The 21,236-nt window shown below is 38.3% G+C and overlaps 1 protein-coding gene across 15 annotated transcripts in view; it reads right to left on the minus strand.

The window, feature by feature from the left end:
• Positions 1 to 21,236, minus strand: part of DTNA (dystrobrevin alpha) — a 390,818-nt gene that overhangs the window by 113,595 nt on the left and 255,987 nt on the right. For all 15 annotated transcript variants that reach the window (XM_079942540.1, XM_079942544.1, XM_079942545.1 and 12 more), the window contains 2 exons: positions 15,537 to 15,604; positions 666 to 746 (listed from right to left, as the gene is read on the minus strand). In XM_079942540.1, the coding sequence (XP_079798666.1) occupies positions 666 to 746; positions 15,537 to 15,603 (148 nt within the window). In that variant the 5' untranslated portion in view covers position 15,604. The remainder of the gene's footprint in view (positions 1 to 665; positions 747 to 15,536; positions 15,605 to 21,236) is intronic.

Here is a 21,236-nt window from a genome sequence, read left to right on the forward strand (position 1 = left end):
CAATATATTTTCCAAGAGAAAATGGATGTGATAATCTAATGGAAGCATTGACCTGGCAAGGAATGTGAACCTGCTCACTGTGAATAGTGAGCTAGGTTGCTGCTTACATGTTAAAATTTGGGAAAAAGTTGAAGCAAGTTTCTTTGTTTCTTTAAGCATTGTCTCTTCTCTTGTTATTGTCTGATGTAGGCAAAAGTAGTTAATACTCTGATACCAAGGGCTAATTTTTATAGTTTCAGAAAGTAACTTAAATGTTTTCCAGGAGCTTGTAGACATTTTCCTATATTTGTAAAGGAAATATAAGGAGGACTTAATGTTTGATATTTTCTAAGATCTTTGAAACGATTTTGCTGGCACTGTATTTATAATACCAAAGCTAGAGAAAAGAAGAAAACCATCCATCCGGATTTAAACCATTCCAAGGGCAGGATTATATACATATCCAGAGGCCCATGCATTCCATACTTTAGCAGTTGAGCCATGAAGCCTTCAGAATTACTTGGGAATAGTCTTTCTACCATTTGTGCATCAAAATACTCTTTTTACTGTTGTATAAACATATTTTTATCAATACTTGCAAGAAAGCCTACTTTTAATAAACTAAGTAACAAATGTAAACTATAGGATTCATGAGGGTAATTAGTCCAAACAGCTGGCATACTTACAATTGCATTTCTTCTGAACAAACCTCAGCTTGCATGCTGTTCTGTAGGTGGAGAGTCGGATGCGATCCAGATCTTGAGCCCCTGGGGGGAGAAAAACGTACACATGTGGTGTGCCATGCGTGGGGAAAGAAAGTGATAATGTTTATAAATAGAACAACTACAGATCTAAACTATACACTTAATTTGATTTTTATCATTATTAGAATATAAGTTTAACTTTAAGACTTGAAAAGGTCTGTCCCATATTCCTCAGGTTCTGCGGGAAGGCAGCACGTGTATCCAGCACGGAGATCAGGTTATTGACTATGTTCATGGGCCAAGGAACACAAACTCAGCCCTGTGGTGTCTACTGCTTCTGAGACCAGTCTGCTCAAGCTGTGACTCAAAACAGTTAGATGATACCAGATAGTAACATCATCAAATAATCATTTTGAGTGGTCATCAGAGCATGGCTGTGAGGTGAGCACAGGCTGAATGTTGGTCATCTTTTCTTGGTGACTTTAGGCCAATTGTTTTTAGAAGCCTCAGTTTTCTCACCTGGAAGATGGGACTGACAACAATATTACTACTTATTTCATAGGATTGTTAAAAGGATAAATGAGTGCCTGTAACCTACAGCGCTGGGAACACTGCCTGGCATACAGTAAGTGCATCATTATTACTCCTGTCTATCTTGCAATGCTTCCTGTCAACCTCAGAGGAGACTCCTTTCTAAAAAACAACCCCTGCTATTTCTGACACTGCGGCTTCCAGTTCCTCCCTAACACAGCGTGTTCCCCACATTCTTGAACTACTTTCCTCATCCACTCCTCTGCTCAAGAATCCAGCATGGATTCTGATGCCTGCAGCACAGGGCTGAATGTTCAGCTCAGAATCCAAGCCCCTCTGCAGGCTCTTTCTATCCTATGTAACCCACCCCACAACATGTCCCACTGCTTTCTACCCCCGAACCTCTGCCGGGCTTGGGCCGGTCTCCTAACCATCCCCTGCAGATGGGCTGCTTGTTAAATCGACACCTGAGTTCCTGGCCATCCTCCCACCCTCCTCTGAATGGGCTAATTTCTAGGACAGAGTAGACTTTCAACAAATGTCTGTCCTTCTCTACTTCTAACTATTTGGTTCTCTTCAAGCCCATGTTTATGGTTCATAACAGATATTAAGGCATATGGCTATATTTTGACATGTACTGAACCTTCTTTTTACCAGTAAATGTGCTACAGAAATGCTTTAGAAGAGTTAGGGCAGCAAGTAAATGAACCGGCCTAGAAGCACTTATATTAGGAGGCCAATTAAGTGCTTTCCTAATGAAACTTGGGATCAATTAGCAAGTGTCCCTCACTGAGAGCATTTATCATTCCCTCACCTCAAACTGATCTCTTTAGATTCATAAAAAATACTATCAATACTTCTATTACTCTATGGTGTTATGAGGCAGATCATTAAATATTCATTCTTATGAGAGTTTATTACTTGACAAACAGACTCATTGATACTGAGTGCTCAAAGGATCAAAGAGGTAGGACTTACCCTCACCCAATGCAGGAATTTGCCTAAACATGTTCTTAGTAGATGGACATTTATCCAATGTCCATGTAAGATTATTTCCAACGATAGAGATGATTATAATTTAGTGAAAATATATGAGCTTTAAAGTCAGTAACTCTTAATCTTTCTCTTCCTTGTTGTGTTAACTTTGACAAGTTTTTACTTGCCATCCGATTTCTTCATGTACAAAATGAGGATAATAGTATCAACTTCACCAGCTGGTAACCTCTGTGGCTGGTACCTAGTGAGCGCTTAATAGCAGACAGACCTCCTTATAATGTTTCAGGTGTCATTTCTGAGCACCAATAAGTGATAGAAATTTCTTCTTTATATTTGGGCTTTAATTTGCCTCCTTATAACTTCAATCCGTTTGATCTGGTTTCCCTTCTGGAGCCGTATAACCTTTTCTCCCTGTCTATTATAAACTTGATTAATTTATTCCGCAAAGATTGGGAAGCAGCTATCATGATCATCATTAGCATCTTCATTACCATCTGGACATTATGTACAAAGGTCTCTGTCATCACAGAGTTTAAAGTTTAGATGGGGAGGTAGCTTATCCTTGACCTTCTTAGGTTGAAGATGTCCAAGTCCAAAGTCATTTCAAGTATCAACACAAGGTCTACCACAGAGCATGGCACATAATGGGCTTCAATACATAGATGTTGCTATTATTCTCATTATCATCAGACACGGTTTGGAGACCAGACCCTTAAACATTCAAGTTATCCTGTTCTATGGCTGGCTAATACCTCCTTGAAATGAGATATACAAAATTAACCCAAATGACACAGCTATTGCCTCACCTGTATGGAATGTATAGAATACAATAGTTACCACCATTGATGAGGACATTTACTGATGCAATTTTTTCATAGATAGCTCATTCTTCTGGCTCTTACTAAGCTAGCAGTTCATTAAAAAAGCTAGGTCTTTTCTACTTTCTATTTAAATGCTTATTTGGGGGCTAAAGGTAGGACTTCATATTTAATCTTAGTTTCTTTTACTTTTTAGCTCATGCTTCTACCTTTCTGATATTTAAAAAAATTTTGATTTTGTCACTGGCATTTCAAAGGGCCTTCCCAGTTTCATGTCCTCTATAAATCTGAGAGGCTCATGTGGGAAATGAACTCTCTAGGATGCTGGATAACCAAAGACACAGAGACCATCAGAAATACATGAACGCTAAATCTTTTACCCCTGGATGAAGATGTACTTTTAGTGATGCTGAGTTTGGCTCAATAATCAAGAGAATCTCAATATCTGTAAATAATCCTTTAAAAGAAGACATTAGAGACATAGATGATTTATGTAAGTTCTTCAAAAATAATGATTTAAGCTCCAGGTATAAAACGACTATGATGCAGTACACGATTAAATTTCTTAGTTCCAGCAAGACCTCATCCTCTGAGAAGAGAAACTTTGGCTCCTCTGCTCCTCCATCTCATAGAGGTCCTAGGGGGCATTTGGCTAAGGTGCCGCTCTCCAGGATGCAGTAAAGAGGGACATAGAGATGATGCTTAGGGTCAGGAGTGTACTGACTGCTCTCCTCTGCCCATCACCATGTGGACTCAACTGACCCTCTGTTTTGTTCAAGCCTCAGGAAGGGGTAGGGAGGCCTGTCAATGTCTCCAGTTTGTGAAAGTTCTTCCTGGCTGAGGATGTAAGCCCTAAATATTAAAAGGGATGCGGTGAGCTGTGAAGTTTAGCTTTTCAGATACAACGGCCCATTGCCTCACGTGGACCATGTAAGTGGCAACCATGGGATCCATCATGGATTCTGGAACCCAAAAAAGCTGTACTGAGACAGGCTGGGCAGGTTCTTGCTCCATTTACCCACCTTGTTTAAAATAAATTTGTCTCTGGCCCAATAAACCATGGACTTAGTTCAGTTTGACATGTGTGGTCTCTTCTTGAAAGTCTATAAATTCATAGCCTACCCTGAGAGTAGTCTCATGTCTTCTGTGTCCAAGTCGTTGCCTAAAATCTAAGACCTGACCAGGTCCACAGAGTCTTCCAGAATACAACTGGAGGCTGTCCTCCAAGTTGATGAATCCATTACTTATTCCTCCAGACATGGTCACAACATGGTTACAATCCCTACCTAATTGTACGAAGATCCAGCTCATGTTTTTCCAACGCATGCACAATCTAAGAGACTTTTGTTAGCATCTTGCTGAAATTAAGGTTCATTTTTATCCTATGGTATTTTCCTGAGCTAGCAGTCTAGTAACCTTATTAAAAAGGGAAATTAGCTGACTTAATTCATTTATAAAAAAGATGGAATTTGGATAAATGAATAAGGAAATGAGGTCAATAGAGTAATCCTTATTCTTAGCATGTTGAAATGTCTAGGATTACCACTATATTTTGTCCATGTTCTGAAAAAAAATCCATTTTATCTTGAAACCTACAACAAATTCACACTCTATACTCTCAAGAAACGAATTCTTCCTTTTTAATAAAAAAACAGTACAGCACTTCCCTATTTTTTTGCAATGTCCTTTTAATTATTTCTCAAATTTATAGTGTCTTTTCCATTATTATTACATCACTGGGCTATAATTCTTTAAAACATGGAGACTTGACTCATCTAAATAATATCTTAGATTAGATTTGTTTTATAATTATATGGTGGGGGCTGGGGGTAAATAATTAAGGGTAGAGATGAATAGTATTTTCTCTACTTCTGTATATATTTAAAACTTTGCATAAGAAAAATTTAAAGATAATTCATTTAAGGCAAGTTGATGCTCTTGCAACATCTCCTCAAACCTCTCACACTCAGGTCATAGCTGGAAAAAAATGATCGAGAGGAAAGCAAAGATGCAAGTTCAGAAATTCTGACTGATCACATTGTTACCTTCTGCAAATCCTGTTTTTCCTTTCTTTAGCTCTTCTTTTCAAGATTTTTTCTCCTCCCTCTGTCCCTTCCTTCCTCCTGCCTTCTTTCATTCCTTCCACCCACCCATCCATCCATCCATCCATCCAGCCAACCAACCAACCTGTATTATCTAATTTTTGGCTTTAGCTTTGTTCATTACACTTTGAACAGTTTCACACAATTCATATGTTTTGCCTTATATGTTTTCATAGCTCATTTATAAAACCTTTTATAAAATCATTCAGATTCTTAAATTTCTTACTCATTTTTCAAACTCACCCAACAAATATTTATAGAATAAAGATGAAGCCTATGAACTCCATGTCTAAACTCTTTTTCATGCTTGATGATTGACTGGATGTGTGTGTGTGTGTGTATGTGTGTGTGAGACAGAGACAGAAAGAGAGAAAGAGAGTGAGAGAGAGCAGGCAAAGGAGTTTTGGGGTCAAAAATAATGTTCAACTTTCTATCTTAGACAACTCAGTGGGACGGGTTGGCCCTCATTGAGCTAAGGTACCAACAAGGGGGAACAGGTCTGTAGGTGTGGGAAGATGAAGGGTTTAGTTTTGGGCTTACAGAGTTTGAGTTGCTTGTGGGGTGTCCGAGTGGAGATATCCAGTGTCAGTTGGATATTTGGATATGGAACTCCTTAATATGGACTATATTCCAGGAATTATTAATAAACATATAAAATGTACCAATGTGCCTTAATTGAGCCAGGACTGGGAATATTTCCCAAGAGGAGACTGTGTGCACAAGTAGGGCTATTCCACATTCTAGATAACAAAATGAGGCACAAATTTGGGGTTAGAAACTTCCTCCCCACTTCTGAACAACGCCCTTGTAGCTGTTCAAGGACTGTGTGGCTTTGGAAATACTGGAAAGTGGCAGCCTTGGTGGGACATTGCTTTGTTATGATGGGGAGTTAATGGAGCTAATGGTGAGCCTATCTCAAGGTGCTTCATCAGCAGAAGATTTGACAGTGAGAAGCCAAGTCTGGAAGGGACACTGACTTTACATGCTGACTATTCTGGATAAGCTGGTTCCTGAGAACATGGGGTGCGGTTTTGAAGGACACCTTGAACACTTGAGATCCATAACAATAATGGTGAAGCCTTGAGAGAAAGTCAAACTGTATAGGGAGAGAAGCGGTCAAGAACAAAACTTTGGTTAAAATCTGACTTCAGGGTGTCTGGAGGCTACTAAGAGACAGAAAAAGAGAAGTAGAGTTGTCAGAAAAAATAGGAGACTGGACTACAATGGTGACATAAGGAAGAATTTCCAGAATGGTGACCCATGGTGTTGACATCCCCAAAGTGCTGAAGAGCACAAGAAATGAAGATGAAAGTGAAAATAGTCACTGTATCCACCATGGCTCATGGGAGTGGGATCATTAATTTCCTTGAATTTTTGAAATCAGTTTTCCTAAAACTCATAGTGTGCACTGCAAAATCACGCTTCAGATGCCATTCCAACTACGCACATGCTGACTGCTGTCAATATTCTGAAGAAGGACGGTCTGCCTTTGAACCACTCAACAGTGTTTGTTGAGCACCTCCATTTGCCTCCCTTTGGTTTCTGGTCCCTCCTCCACTCAGAGCCCACTGGTATCACTCTGCTTTCTCCCCAGGACCTTCCTCATCTTGTTAGGCAGCCTTCCATGTTCTGAAAGAGTGTTTTCCAATCATTTCCCTCCCATTAAAACCTACTTATCCTGTGCTCTGAGGCTTTTAAACCAACACTGATTCAGCATCTAAGCTGGATGGGTTTGAAGGGAAAGGTTCAGCGTCCATCCCTAAGGAGAAGTTCACGTGAATGAGTGACACAGAAAACTTTCCTTTGTAAATTCTTTGTAAGTAAGTGTCATACAAAGCAGAGTAAATGTGCTCTCGGAGCAGAAAAACAGAGAAGAAAGGGAGCTTGATTCCAAGAACAAACAATTTATTCTGCTAAAAACCAGTTGGATGAAATTATTTGACCTGATAAACTTACTTGATGGCGGAAAAGGCCAAGGTGAGAATGACATTTACATTTAACTGAAAACTACTTTTCAGTTTTAATCTAAGGTACTAAGCAAACTGATAATTAGAGCATTATACTGAGGGGAAATTTTGGTTTAGGGCAACTTGCCCAAAATTGCTTTTAATCAAAGTATGTGGGCACACAGTTTTTTTTGTTTTTTTTTGTTGTTTTAGTTTTAGTTTTTGGCTTATTTGTGAGTCCATGCTACTCCTAACTTTGTTTCTTTGCCTTTTTGTTTTTGTTTCTGCTGCTTGCGGTTATGAGCTCCGAGTAGATGTTTAACACATGTATGTGTCACAGTCACCTGAATTTGCCAAAATTTCTTATCAATTGTTCTGCTTATCAATTGTTACCTGAGGGCAGACAGCAGAAGCACGAAGAACTACAATCCTGCAGCATGTGGAATAAAATCACAATCAAAGAAAGATAGACAAGATGAAAAGGCAGAGGGCTATGTACCAGATGAAGGAACAAGATAAAACTCCAGAAAAACAACTAAATGAAACTGAGATAGGTAATCTTCCAGAAAGAGATTTCAGAATAATGATAGTGAAGATGATCCAGGACCTAGGAAAAAGAATGCAGGCAAAGATAGAGAAGATGCAAGAAATGTTTAACAAAGATCTAGGAGAATTAAAGAACAAACAAACAGAGATGAACAATACAATATCTGAAAAGAAAAATACACTAGAAGGAATCAATAGCAGAGTAACTCAGGCAGAAGAACGGATAAGTGTCCTGGTAGACAGAATGGTGGAATTCACTGCTGTGGAACAGAATAAAGAAAAATAATGAAAAGAAATGAAGACAGCCTAAGAGACCTCTGGGACAACATCAAACACAACATCATTCGCATTATAGGGGCCCAGAAGGAGAAGAGAGAGAGAAAGGACCAGCGAAAATATTTGAAGAGATTATAGTTGAAAACTTCCCTAACATGGGAAAGGAAATAGCCACCCAAGTCCAGGAAGTGCAGAGAGTCCCATACAGGATAAACCCAAGGAGAAACATACTGAGACACATAGTACTCAAACTGGCAAAAATTAAAGACAAAGAAAAATTATTGAAAGCAGCAAGGGAAAAATGACAAATAACATACAAGAGAACTCCCATAAGGTTAACAGCTGATTTCTCTACAAGCCAGAAGGGAGTGGCATGATATACTTAAAGTGATGGAAGAGAAGAACGTACAACTAAGATTACTCTACCCGGCAAGGATCTCATTCAGATTTGAGAGAGAAATCAAAAGCTTTACAGAGAAGCAAAAGCTAAGAGAATTCAGCACCACCAAACCAGCTCTACAACTAAAGGAACTTCTCTAAGTGGGAAACACAAGAGAAGAAAAGGACCTACAAAAACAAACCCAAAACAATTAAGAAAATGGTAATAGGAACAAACATATCGATAATTACCTTAAACATGAATGGATTAAATGCTCCAACCAAAAGGCATAGGTTTGCTGAATGGATGCAAAAACAAGACCCATATATATGCTGTCTACAAGAGACCCACTTCAGACCTAGGGACACATACAGACTGAAAGTGAGGGAATGGATAAAGATATTCTATGCAAGTGGAAATCAAAAGTAAGCTGGAGTAGCATTACTCATATCAGATAAAGTATACTTTAAAATAAAGAATGTTAAAAGAGGTAAGGAAGGACACTACATAATGATCAAGGGATCAATCCAAGAAGAAGATATAACAATTATAAAATATATGCACTCAACATAGGAGCACCTCAATACATAAGGCAACTGCTAACAGCTCTAAAAGAGGAAATCGACAGTAACACAATAATAGTGGGGGACCTTAACACTTCACTTATACCAATGGATAGATCACCCAACAGAAAATTAATAAGGAAACACAAGCTTTAAAGGACAAAATAGACCAGATAGATTTAATTGATATCTATAGGATATCCCATCCCAAAACAGCAGATTATACTTTCTTCTCAAGTGCACACAGAACATTCTCCAGGAGATCATATCTAGGGCCACAAATCAAGCCTCAGTAAAGTTAAGAAAATTGAAATCATATGAAGCATCTTTTCTGACCACAACACTATGAGATTAGAAATCAATTACAGGGAAAAAAACGTAAAAAAGACAAACAAATGGAAGCTAAACAATACATTACTAAATAACCAAGAGATCACAGAAGAAATCAAAGAGGAAATCAGAAAATACCTAGAGACAAATGACAATGAAAAGACGATGATCCAAAACCTATGAGATGCAGCAAAAGCAGTTCTAAGAGGGAAGTTTATAGCTATACAAGCCGACCTCAAGAAACAAGAAAAATCTCAAATAAACAATCTAACATTACACCTAAAGGAACTAGAGAAAGAACAAACAAAACCCAAAGTTAGCAGAAGGAAAGAAATCATCAAGATCAGAGCAGAAATAAATGAAATAGAAACAAAGAAAACAATAGCAAAGATCAATAGAACTAAAAGCTGGTTCCTTGAGAAGATAAACACAATTGATAAACCATTAGCCATTCTGATCAAGAAAAAGAGGGAGAGGACTCAAATCATTAAAATTAGAAATGAAAAGGGAGAAGTTACAATGGACACTGCAGAAATACAAAGCATCTTAAGAGACTACTACAAGCAACACTATGCCAATAAAAGGGACAACCTGGAAGAAATGGACAAATTCTTACAAAGGTATAACCTTCCATGACTGAACCAGGAAGAAATAGAAAATATGAACAGACCAATCACAAGTAATGAAATTGAAACTGTGATTAAAAATCTTCCTACAAACAAAAGTCCAGGACCAGATGGCTTCACAGGTGAATTCTATCAAACACTTAAAGAAGAGCTAACACCCATCCTTCTCAAACTCTTCCAAAAAATTGCAGGGGAATGAACACTCCCAAACTCATTCTATGAGGTCATTATCACCCTGATACCAAAACCAGACAAAGATACTACAAAAAAAGAAAATTACAGACCAATATCACTGATGAATACAGATAAAAAAATCCTCAACAAAACACCAGCAAACAGAATCCAAATACACATTAAAAGGATCATACACCAGGATCAAGTGGGATTTATCCCAGCGATGCAAGGATTCTTCAATATATGCAAATCAATCAATGTGATACACCATATTAACAAATTGAAGAATTAAAAACCACATGATCATTTCGATAGATGCAGAAAAGGCTTTTGTCAAAATTCAACACCCATTTATGACAAAAACTCTCCAGAAAGTGGCATAGAGGGAACCTACCTCAACATAATAAAGGCCATATATTACAAACCCACAGCAAACATCATTCTCAATGGTGAAAAACTGAAACTATTTCCTCTAAGATCAGGAACAAGACAAGGATGTCCACTCTCACCACTATTATTCAACATAGTTTTGGAAGTCCTAGCCACAGCAATTGGAGAAGAAAAAGAAATAAAAGGAATACAAATTGGAAAAGAAGAAGTAAAACTGTCACTGTTTGCACATGACATGATACTATACATAGACAATCCTAAAGATGCCACCAGAAAACTACTAGAGCTAATCAATGAATTTGGTAAAGTAGCAGGATACAAAATTAATGCACAGAAATCTCTTGCATTCCTATACACTAATGATGAATAATCTGAAAAGGACATTAAGGAAACACTCCCATTTACCACTGCAACAAAAAGAATAAAATACCTAGGAATAAACCTACCCAGGGAGAGAAAAGACCTGTATGCAAAAAACTATAAGACACTGATGAAAGAAATTAAAGATGATACCAACAGATGGAGACATATACCATGTTCTTGGATTGGAAGAATCAATATTGTGAAAATGACTTTACTACCCAAAGCAATCTACAGATTCAATGCAACCCCTATCAAATTACCAATGGCATTTTCTACGGAACTAGAACAGAAAATCTTAAAATTTATATGAAGACACAAAAGACCCTGAATAGCCTAAGCAGTGTTGAGGGAAAAAAACAGAGCTGGAGGAATCAGACTCCCTGACTTCAGACTATATTACAAAGCGTAATGAAGACAATATGGTACTGGCACAAAAACAGAAATATAGATCAATGGAACAGGATAGAAAGCCCAGAGAGAAACCCATGCTCCTATGGTCAACTAACCTATGACAAAGGAGGCAAGGATATACAATGGAGAAAAGACAGTCTCTTCAATAAGTGGTGCTGGGAAAGCTGGACAGCTACATGTAAAAGAATGAAATTAGAACACTCCTTAACACCATACGCAAAAATAAACTCAAAATGGATTAGAGACCTAAATGTAATACTGGGCACTATAAAACTCTTAGAGGAAAACATAGGAAGAACACTCTGACATAAATCACAGCAAGTTATTTTTTGATCCATCTCCTAGAGTAATGGAAATAAAAACACAAATAAACAAATGGGACCTAATGAAACTTCAAAGCTTTTGCACAGCAAAGGAAACCATAAACAAGATGAAAAGACAACCCTCAGAATGGGCAAAAATATTTGCAAATGAATCAACAAAGGATTAATCTCCAAAATACATAAACACCTCATGCAGCTCAATATTAAAAAAACAAACAACCCAATCCAAAAAGGGGCAGAAGATCTAAATAGACATTTCTCCAAAGAAGACATACAGATCGCCAAGAGGCACATGAAAAGCTGCTCAGCATCATTAATTATTAGAGAATGCAAATCAAAACTACAGTGAAGTATCACCTCACACCAGTTAGAATGGTATCATCAGAAAATCTACAAACAATAAATTCTGGAGAGGGTGTGGAGAAAAGGGAACCCTCTTGCACTGTTGGGGGAATGTAAATTGATACAGCCACTATGGAGAACAGTATGGAGGTTCCTTAAAAAACTAAAAATAGAATTACCATATGACCCAGCAATCCCACTACTGGGCATATACCCAGAGAAAACCATAATTCAAAAAGATACATGCACCCCAATGTTCATTGCAGCACTATTTACAATAGCCAGGTCATGGAAGCAACCTAAATGCCCATCGACAGACGAATGGATAAAGAAGATGTAGTACATATATACAATGGAATATTACTCAGCCATAAAAAGGAATGAAATTCGGTCATTTGTGGAAACGTGGATGCATCTAGAGACTGTCATACAGAGTGAAGTAAGTCAGAAAGAGAAAAACAAATATCGTATATTAACACATATATGTGGAACCTAGAAAATGGTAGAGATGAAACGGTTTTCAGGGCAGAAATTGAGACACAAATGTAGAGAACAATGGTATGGACACCAAGGGGGGAAAGTGGTGGGAGTGGGGTGGTGGTGTGATGAATTGGGAGATTGGGATTGACATGTATACACTGATTTGTATAAAACTGATGACTGATAAGAACCTGCTGTCTATAAAAAAAATTAAATTAAATTTAAAAAATCGTCACCCTGTTTTCTGTGTTCTCTGCTCTTTTGCTTTTGTAAGGTTCCCCTCAGCTTGACAAACCTTTAGACAGGTTTCTTCCTGACTCTAGGTCTTTGATCTCCCTTTTCTTAGAGCACTTACTTTTCTACAAAACTTTCCTTTGTAAATTCTTTGTCTGCCCCTTTAAAGAGGTAAACCTCCCAGACTTTTGCCAGTTTTACAACCCAGGAATATCTTTCTCAAGGACTGGGAGCCATTCTTTGGAAATGAAATCATTGAAAGAGATCTCCTAGTCTCTGTGGGAGGGTAGGAGCCTAACTTCCTCATTGTGACAATGAGTAAACACAGTTGACCAACTTCCCCTCTGGTATCCTCCAGTACTTCTGCTCTAGCTCACCCCAGTGCTTAGAAACCCTCCTGTCTTTGGTTCCGGCAGAGCTGAGTTCCATCTCTCTCCCCTCTCACAATAGTATTGAAAGAAGTCTTCCCTGCCTTCTTAACTGCTTTTTTTTTTTTCCTGTGACATTTGCAATTTCCAAAACCAAGAAACTCTTCAGCACTTTCCTTTCATGTTTAAAAAGAACTACTTCTAGGTAATTCTTAGCTGACCAGATTTACAAGTTCTTCCTTCTTTTTCAGCTCCCTGTCTAGACATCATAGATTCCTGGAAGAAGTTACTTTCTAAGTTTCGATGTCAGTCTTCTCTGATAATAGTTTCCTTGTTTTCTTTGGTGTCCTGCTGATAGAACTGGGGTAACCCATATATTTTTCAAATATTTAACACATTCTCAATGAGATTACATTTCTCTTTTGTCTGACAGACTATCAAAATCAATTTCTCCTGTTGAAATCAGCCAACTGCTTTATCTGGCAGGATCCCACTCACTGTGGACGTGTGTCCTATTTAGTGTTAATCTGAACACGATGCTCACTAATGAATTGTTAAGGTCAGATGTGTTTACTTGCTTTTTAAGAGAGGAAGAATGGAAGAAAGATACATATCTGTGTGGCTTGCTTAACTATTTTGATCACTAATCAGGAGAACTCAAAATGATTTAATAAACTGTATGACCTCCCTGAGAAGCTTCTATGAAAAGGTTAAGTTACCATTTGGGAAATGAATGCACAATTTTCCTAAGTCTCTCTCATTTGAAAAATTTAGAGCTTTTCTGTTTCTATGGCTATAAAACTTATGTTGATCTTTCTTTGAGTTGGACAACTTTTTTATTTTATTATTTTTTTTTGCGGTACGCGGGCCTCTCACTGTTGTGGCCTCTCCCGTTGCGGAGCACAGGCTCCGGATGCGCAGGCTCATTGGCCATGGCTCACGGGCCCAGCCGCTCCGCGGCACGTGGGATCCTCCCAGACCGGGGCACGAACCCGTGTCCCCTGCATCGGCAGGCGGACCCCCCAACCACTGCGCCACCAGGGAAGCCCTGAGTTGGACTTTAATTCAAAAGACATTTGTGACATATGTGTTTGTCTGTGCCAGACACTGCACCAGGTTTAGAAGGAGCTGGGATTATGTACTTAAATTCAGATAAATGTTATAAAATCATGACATGAGCACACTTTTAAAATTCTTACAGTCTGTTGGCTAATACGGTCTTTAATGTAACAATGATAAATTTAAAGATTTCCTCTAAGACTTTACTGCTTTTCTATGTTAAAAATTAATGTTTTTTTTCTTTTTCTGACAAAACACTGGTCCATGATATACATAGCTCTTGCCTCTTCAGTCTAAGAATCTATGATACGAGAGGATACCTGTGCTGCTTTGGATTTTGTCTAGATGGCCAGGCAGTAACTAGGTTCCTTCCTCTGTCAGATTTGTATCAACAAAGGTCACAGTTCCAGATGACTGGTCAGGCCAGAAGTGAGGCTACAGTATCAGACATGGAAATTGGAAGGTCATGGCTGAAACTGTCACAGGCACTTTAGACATGTTTCTAAAAGTGGAAAAAGCAAGGAGCATGATTGAGATTCTCCACATCAATTTTAATTTTCCTTCCTCTTTGTTAGTTCTAATGCTGTCTTGGTGCCTCCAGATTATTGGGAAATGATAAAGGAAAATGTGAATCTTATTGTCTGGGGCTTTCCTTTATCTGCTCTGACCCTCATTCTTGCCAATCAGTTTCAATCTTCAGTAGAAGCCTAATTTTGCCTCTTGGCTTCCCCGAGTAAAAGGCTTACGACTCACTTCTGCTCATCCTCATTCCTTCTGCAGGGAAGGAGAGATAAAAAGCCCATAAGAGAATCGTACTTTTTTCTTTATAACATTTAATTTGAGATGTGTGTTCTCCCCCCAATGTCAAGTTCTTCTTCCTTATGAATAAGAAAAATGGTCTAGAAGGAGATACTACCACCCAATTACTTACACAGCAACCTTGCATTTACATAAACCAACAATCTTTATTTAATAAGTTCTCCATTGGAGTCAGTAAATATAGTCTTGGTTTGGTTTTCCTTGCATAGCAGGTCACCTCCAAGCTTTTTTAAACCTTTGTTTTCCTTTTCACTTTTTAGAAACTAGTTTGTAGTACAGCTTGTCCCCCGTTGCATGAAGTTCAAATGACAGCTTATAGCTTGGTCTGGTAATCACGCCTGACTCCTCTTTCCCATATGAACATATGATATTGTTTTGTGGGTAAGACATTCAATGATTCATTTCAAAATTTTCATCTATTTCCTGCAATGTGCCAGACCCTGTGGTAGTACAGGGAAATGAACACAGACTTTGAAGTTTAGTGGATTGTATTAATGCCAACACTAAATAGTGTTTATTAAGCATCTGTGTATGTATATATACATTCAGGTCCACGAACCTTTTTCTTTCATATAAGATATACAGTCTTAGTAACAAATTATGATGATTCACTGTCTAATTTAATTCTTACTCAAGAGGAGGCAAAAACGCCTAAACATACATTTTATGTAAAGACTTTAGGATTTTAGGGAAAAGTACAAATGTCATAAGGATTAAGTGGTTGTTTCCAGCCTTCCATGAGTATTCAAGGATGTTCCTTCAAAGTTCCATACTTACTCATCTCTGCAAACAGCTGTCTTCTTTCTGCCATGGTATTTCCTCTTTTCCCACTATCTTCAATCATTCTATGAGACAAAATGGTTACAATGTGTATTAGCCTCATGTTAATAAGGCAAACAGCTATTTCTACATAAACACACTTGCTATGGTCATGCCACAGATGTAGACACCAACTACTTAAAACTGTGTCTGTAAAAAGAATAGCTTTACTTTGACTAACTTAAATGGTTGTACATATTTTCCATACATAATATTGTAGTTGTGGAGGGGGTGTAAAATTTTTATTTTCTAATGTACAAATAACTACAATAGCAGATCACCTTGTGCTATAACGGAATACAACCCTCTACCATCTGTTAGGTGATGCATTTCACATAGAGTTCCTCTTTCAATTTTGGGAATACCTATGAATAATATAGAGCAGATATTACAGATCCCATTCAAGAAATGATGAGATTGAGAGTCTCATGGACATAGTAAGGGAAATGGCATAGACTTGTGTACTCCAAGACCAGTCTGCTTTCCACTACATTCTGTCCACTACATTTCTAATTTAAGTGTTTGGAACCTGCAACTGTTTTTCTGTACATAATAATTTCAGGCAAAGTGGTTAGGTTTACCTATCTCTACTTAATCATACTATCGTCTGCAACAGAACTACTTAAAAAATACTACGAAAACACCAACAGTTAAAATGGAGAATAAAAAAAATTTTTTAATTAAAATTTGACTTAAGGAAAAAGAAAATAATGAGAAAGTTAATGGAAATGTTGTTTAGCCCGATAGAGGGTTTTGGGCTAAATATACGTGTTTTATAGGTTGATGGAGCTGATTTTTTGTTATAGCAAATTAAGCTTTTAAAAACCAAGGTTTTCTCTCTCACACACACATATATACATACACTTATATACATATATATATGTTTTGATTCAGGCATGGTAAACAGAAGGCACAGCTGATCTTTTTGGCTTTCAATGGACCCTGTTCTTTTTCAAATATGAATTTTGCTCATGTTATTGTTATTATTTTTGCCTGGATTGCCCTCAGCCTACGAATGGATAAGTTGCAGTTATCCTTCAGGTCTCAGTTTAGCTGTATCTTCCTCTGAAATTTTCCTGCACTCTCTGTGATGGTTTGGTTACTGTCCTCTGAATCTCCATAGTCTGTTATGCCTCTTTCTCAGCGCTGAGCATTCACTTAACAAATGTTTATCGAGTGCCTTCTACACTCCAGGAACTAAACTAAGCTCTTGAGTATACAACAGTGATGAAGTCACAGTTCCTGCCCTCCAGGCGCTTACACTCTAGTAGTGAGATACAGAAGCATAAAAGCAATGAAAACACAATGAGGCAACTACAGCCGTAGAAGTGTAAAGAAAGATATGTGAATGTGAGAGAGGTTGACTACCTGGGGGTAAATTTAAGGGAACTACAATCCTCCCTTGGTATCCACAGGGGATTGGTTCCAGCCTCTCCCCTGCTTCCCCAATACCAAAATCCTCACATGCTCAAGTCCCTTATATAAAACAGTGATGTACGGTTGGTCCCCTGGATCTGCCTTTGATGGGGAGTTGGTTGAGTCCTCAGTGTGGACCCCACAGATATGGAGGGCCCGCTGTGCTTGCAGAAGACTGCTCAAAAGATGATGACTCACTGGGGACTCAAAGAAGAAAATTGGTGGAGAAACAAAATGTGATGTCAGACAAACTGGTCAAATAGCCTCTCCAGTTGCTTCTATGAGTTAAGGATTATTTGCCTACTGCTAGGAAAGGAAAGAAGGGCATGGAACAGCCTTAGTTTACAGAGTTAAGAGTGTGTATCCATTCACAATGGGTGGTAATATAACCAAGGTCAGGCTTCAATAATAACTGGAAAAACACAGAGTTGTTAATGAAGCTTCCTCAACTTGGTAACGATGCAGTGCTGAACACATTCCAATGCTTTCTTTTCATGAGATTTTAAATGTGTAGGTATGGTTGATATATATAGATCAGGAGAAAAACACACCCCTCCTGAATCACGTAACCCATCTCCTTTCCTCCAGAGGAAGTGGGCAGAAAATAATCTGACATTCACAAACTAGTCTGGGAAGAGCTTCCAATTTTTATTTCAAGAGCTCAGAAGTAGAGCTGAAGCAGTATAGAGATAGGGGATAGAAACAGGATATATTCCTGCATCTGTCTATATGTTGGACTGAGATGAGAAGAACCATTATAAATAAATCACAGAGGATGGCAGGCTGGAAAGCTATGATTGAAAATGTCAGGGAGCAGGGGAGTGGGAAGGGTAAGCTGGGACGAAGTGAGAGAGAGGCATGGACTTATATACACTACCAAATGTAAAATAGATAGCTAGTGGGAAGCAGCTGCATAGCACAGGGAGATCAGCTCGGTGCTTTGTGTCCACCTAGAGGGGTGGGATAGGGCGGGTGGGAGGGAGATGAAAGAGGGAGGAGATATGGGGATATATGTATACGTATAGCTGATTCACTTTGTTATAAAGCAGAAACTAACACACCACTGTACAGCAATTATACTCCAATAAAGATGTTAAAAAAAAAAAAGAAAGAAAATGTCAGGGAGGTAAAGACTGGCTTGTGAACTTGCAGAGTTACTGCCCTTACTACTCACTTGGTACTGTCTGTGACATCTCTTCTTTTAGTTAACTTTTTGTTTGTCTCTGTAAGGTTTTTAGGGGCAGTAACTGAAAAATTTTAAATTCTTCACAGTGTCTAGCCAAATCCAGTCAACAGATACTATGTCCAGTTACTATTTACTGAACAAAAGAATAAAACAGAAGAAAAAGAGGAAAGAGAGAGAAAAGAAAAATAAGTTTTCTTCCCCCAAATGGACTTTCAATTATATTTTCAAAAACTGACTCATAGAAGAGTGAAATTCCAATTGTATTAGTTTCAGAGATTAATTATTTGAAATGAGAGAAACCAATTTATATTTTTAAAATAATCTGGAACCATGCATTTTACAGTAAAATCTTGTCTTATGAAACAGGCTGAAATACACGCAAACTATATTGATGTCACCTTTTGGTCTATTCATCACTGTTTCGGTTAATTAACTCATAAAAGAACAATCATTAGTTACACAATAGGTATTAATTCTCACTTCTAAGTAAAATGTGTACCTTATGAGGAAAAGAAAGAAAAAACTCAGTGGTGTAAAATAATGGAAATCCTGGAAAATGATTACGAATATATAAGGAAAAATAGCACACCTCTCATTTTCCCCCCAGAGTTTTCTGGGAAGCGGCGCTGTTAGATAAAATGGAGAACATTCATTTATTCCCCATCGATTGCAGTCATAATAGTAAAAATGGAGGCATGCCAGTTTTCAGCTTATACTGATTCCACAGAGGGACTCGTGGACACAGTGAGCTCATAAATCAAATAGGCAAAAAGCACCACTGTGGGCTCCTTAGTTTCCAATTTAACTCTGATCAGTGGGTCTTGGGATATACAATGCCTGACTATCTTCTCATCGTTTTAGAAAGAAAGAAGAGCAAAATTTCAGTAGAGGAAGGAGGAAGAGCTTTACAGACAGCAACTTCGCTTCTGAAATTGTCAAGAAGCTTGACTTTTCATGAATTTCAGTATAAGGACAGCTGCCCAGAGTCATATGGAGGAGATGAAGGGGAAAATAACCCATCTATGACGATACTAATATCACAAGGTGCATGGCTCACCAACAGGCCTGATTTGGTCAGTGTCTGTTGCTCCTTCATGTAGATGAGATGCTTAACTTAGAGTTTTACCAGAAGATTGCAGAAATGTCAAAAGTATAAAAAGAACTAACAATGATAAATAAGGGGTGAGCCCCGTCAGATGTTTCTTTTACTAGCACTCAGTCCCACAGATTACACAGGGTGTGTATTATTTTCACTTATGAGAATCCATCCTTTCATTCACTTAAGAAATATTTATAATATAGCTATAATTGGTCAGACCACTGTTAGCTTCTTGAGATCCAAAGATGAGTAAGACATGATCCTTGCCCTTAAGAAGCTCACAGTCCAGAAGGGGAAACAAATTATTCTAACAAATTATTATAATTTGGTGTGTACTGCTAGATATAGTAGTTTATGTCTGGGAAGATTCAAAAGAGACATCAAAGAAAGGGTGACTCTGGAGCAGAGTTTTAAAGGATGAATAGGAATGTTCCAGACAGAAGAGGGTGGAGAGATGGCAATTATAGTTAGAAAGAATCACTAAAAAAAAGCATGGAGCTTGAGAAAGGGTACATGGTGCATTTGGCAACTGGGAATAGTTCAGTATTGCTGAGTGCAAGTGAGAGGCGAACAGGCATCTGATCTACAAAGCCTTATTTGTCAAGTCTAGACAGTATAGGACTTTCCTACGGGAGGCTGGGTACCATCCAGGGTTTTAGCAGGGAATTGATGTACACAGATTTAGGTTTTGGCAAGATTGCTCCAGCATGTCGAGTGGAGAAAAGATTTGGGTAGGCAGGAGGGTAGGGGATAGAAACCCATGAGTAATGGAAGAGTCCAGTTAGCTGGATACTTCCGTGATTCAGGAGTGAACTAATATGTCTTATGCTAAAGGACTGACTTGAGAGAGATTTGGGACACATCTGATAGGACTTGGTGATTGGCAGGTCACGTGGAGAACAGCAGAGGAGAGGACCTCAGCTTTTGCTTGCCCTCAGCACTTCACATATATTAGAAAACATTCTGCTGAACTCATGGCACAATGAGTTTGTAGGAGGTGAGGTTACCAAGTCACGCTTCTTCCAGCACAGTCATTAAAAGAGGCTGAAAGCTGGATAGGGAGGGCTCCACCTCTTAGCCCCTATATAGGGGGGAGGGATGAAATAACAGAGTAGAACAGTGTGGGAACCAGCAAGAAATAAAGAATAAAATCCAAATGTGAGGCACAGAGTATTGGAAGAAAAGTGCATTTTATTTTGGCATAGTGAGAAGTTCCCACTGAAATATCACATCCTTCACGACACGCCTATAATCCAACATCATCAGTAATAAACAGACATTTGTATTACACATGATATATAAGACATTTTAAAGGTAGAAGCTTAAACGAATGGTGTCTTCCATTTGTATAACTTTCTGAAGATTATAAAATGTTTTTCCCTATAACCTGGTGAGGAAGTTGAAGAGATATTATTACTCTTAAATTCCAGCTGAAGAACTTGACACTAGGCAGGTGGTGGCTGCCCCCCAAAACAAAGTATTGTCTGTCAGGGCAGGAAATTGAATCCATTTTTTTTTTTTTTGCCTTTAATTTTGAAATTCCTCAGCTAGTTTGGATTCTAATTGCCAGTAATCTTATTCCAGCTGCCACTGTCCAACGCAAATGAAGATTTTCTGAAACTGATAAACTGCAAAGAAGTTGACAGAAGTTCGTGATCAACAGTCCAAAAGGAGCCTAGAGAGGAAGGGTCCACATCACTCTCAAATGTCACTGAGAAATTCCTCTGAATGCTACTTCTTAATGGAATCCTCCCATTTTAAAACATCGTTGTACTGGAAATTATCATAGAGATTAAAATAATTCCCAGCGTCAGGATTTATGTAAACCCAGACACATATAAACACACCAACTCACACACTGATTCACACTCTCACATTTTAAATCCACAAAAGCCGACAATGTTTTTAGAAAAGTCTGGCTCTGCTTTGCTTCTGCTCCACTGTAGCAAACACAAGA

Source organism: Stenella coeruleoalba, assembly GCF_951394435.1.
Source record: "Stenella coeruleoalba genome assembly, chromosome: 14".
Lineage (NCBI taxonomy): Eukaryota > Metazoa > Chordata > Mammalia > Artiodactyla > Delphinidae > Stenella > Stenella coeruleoalba.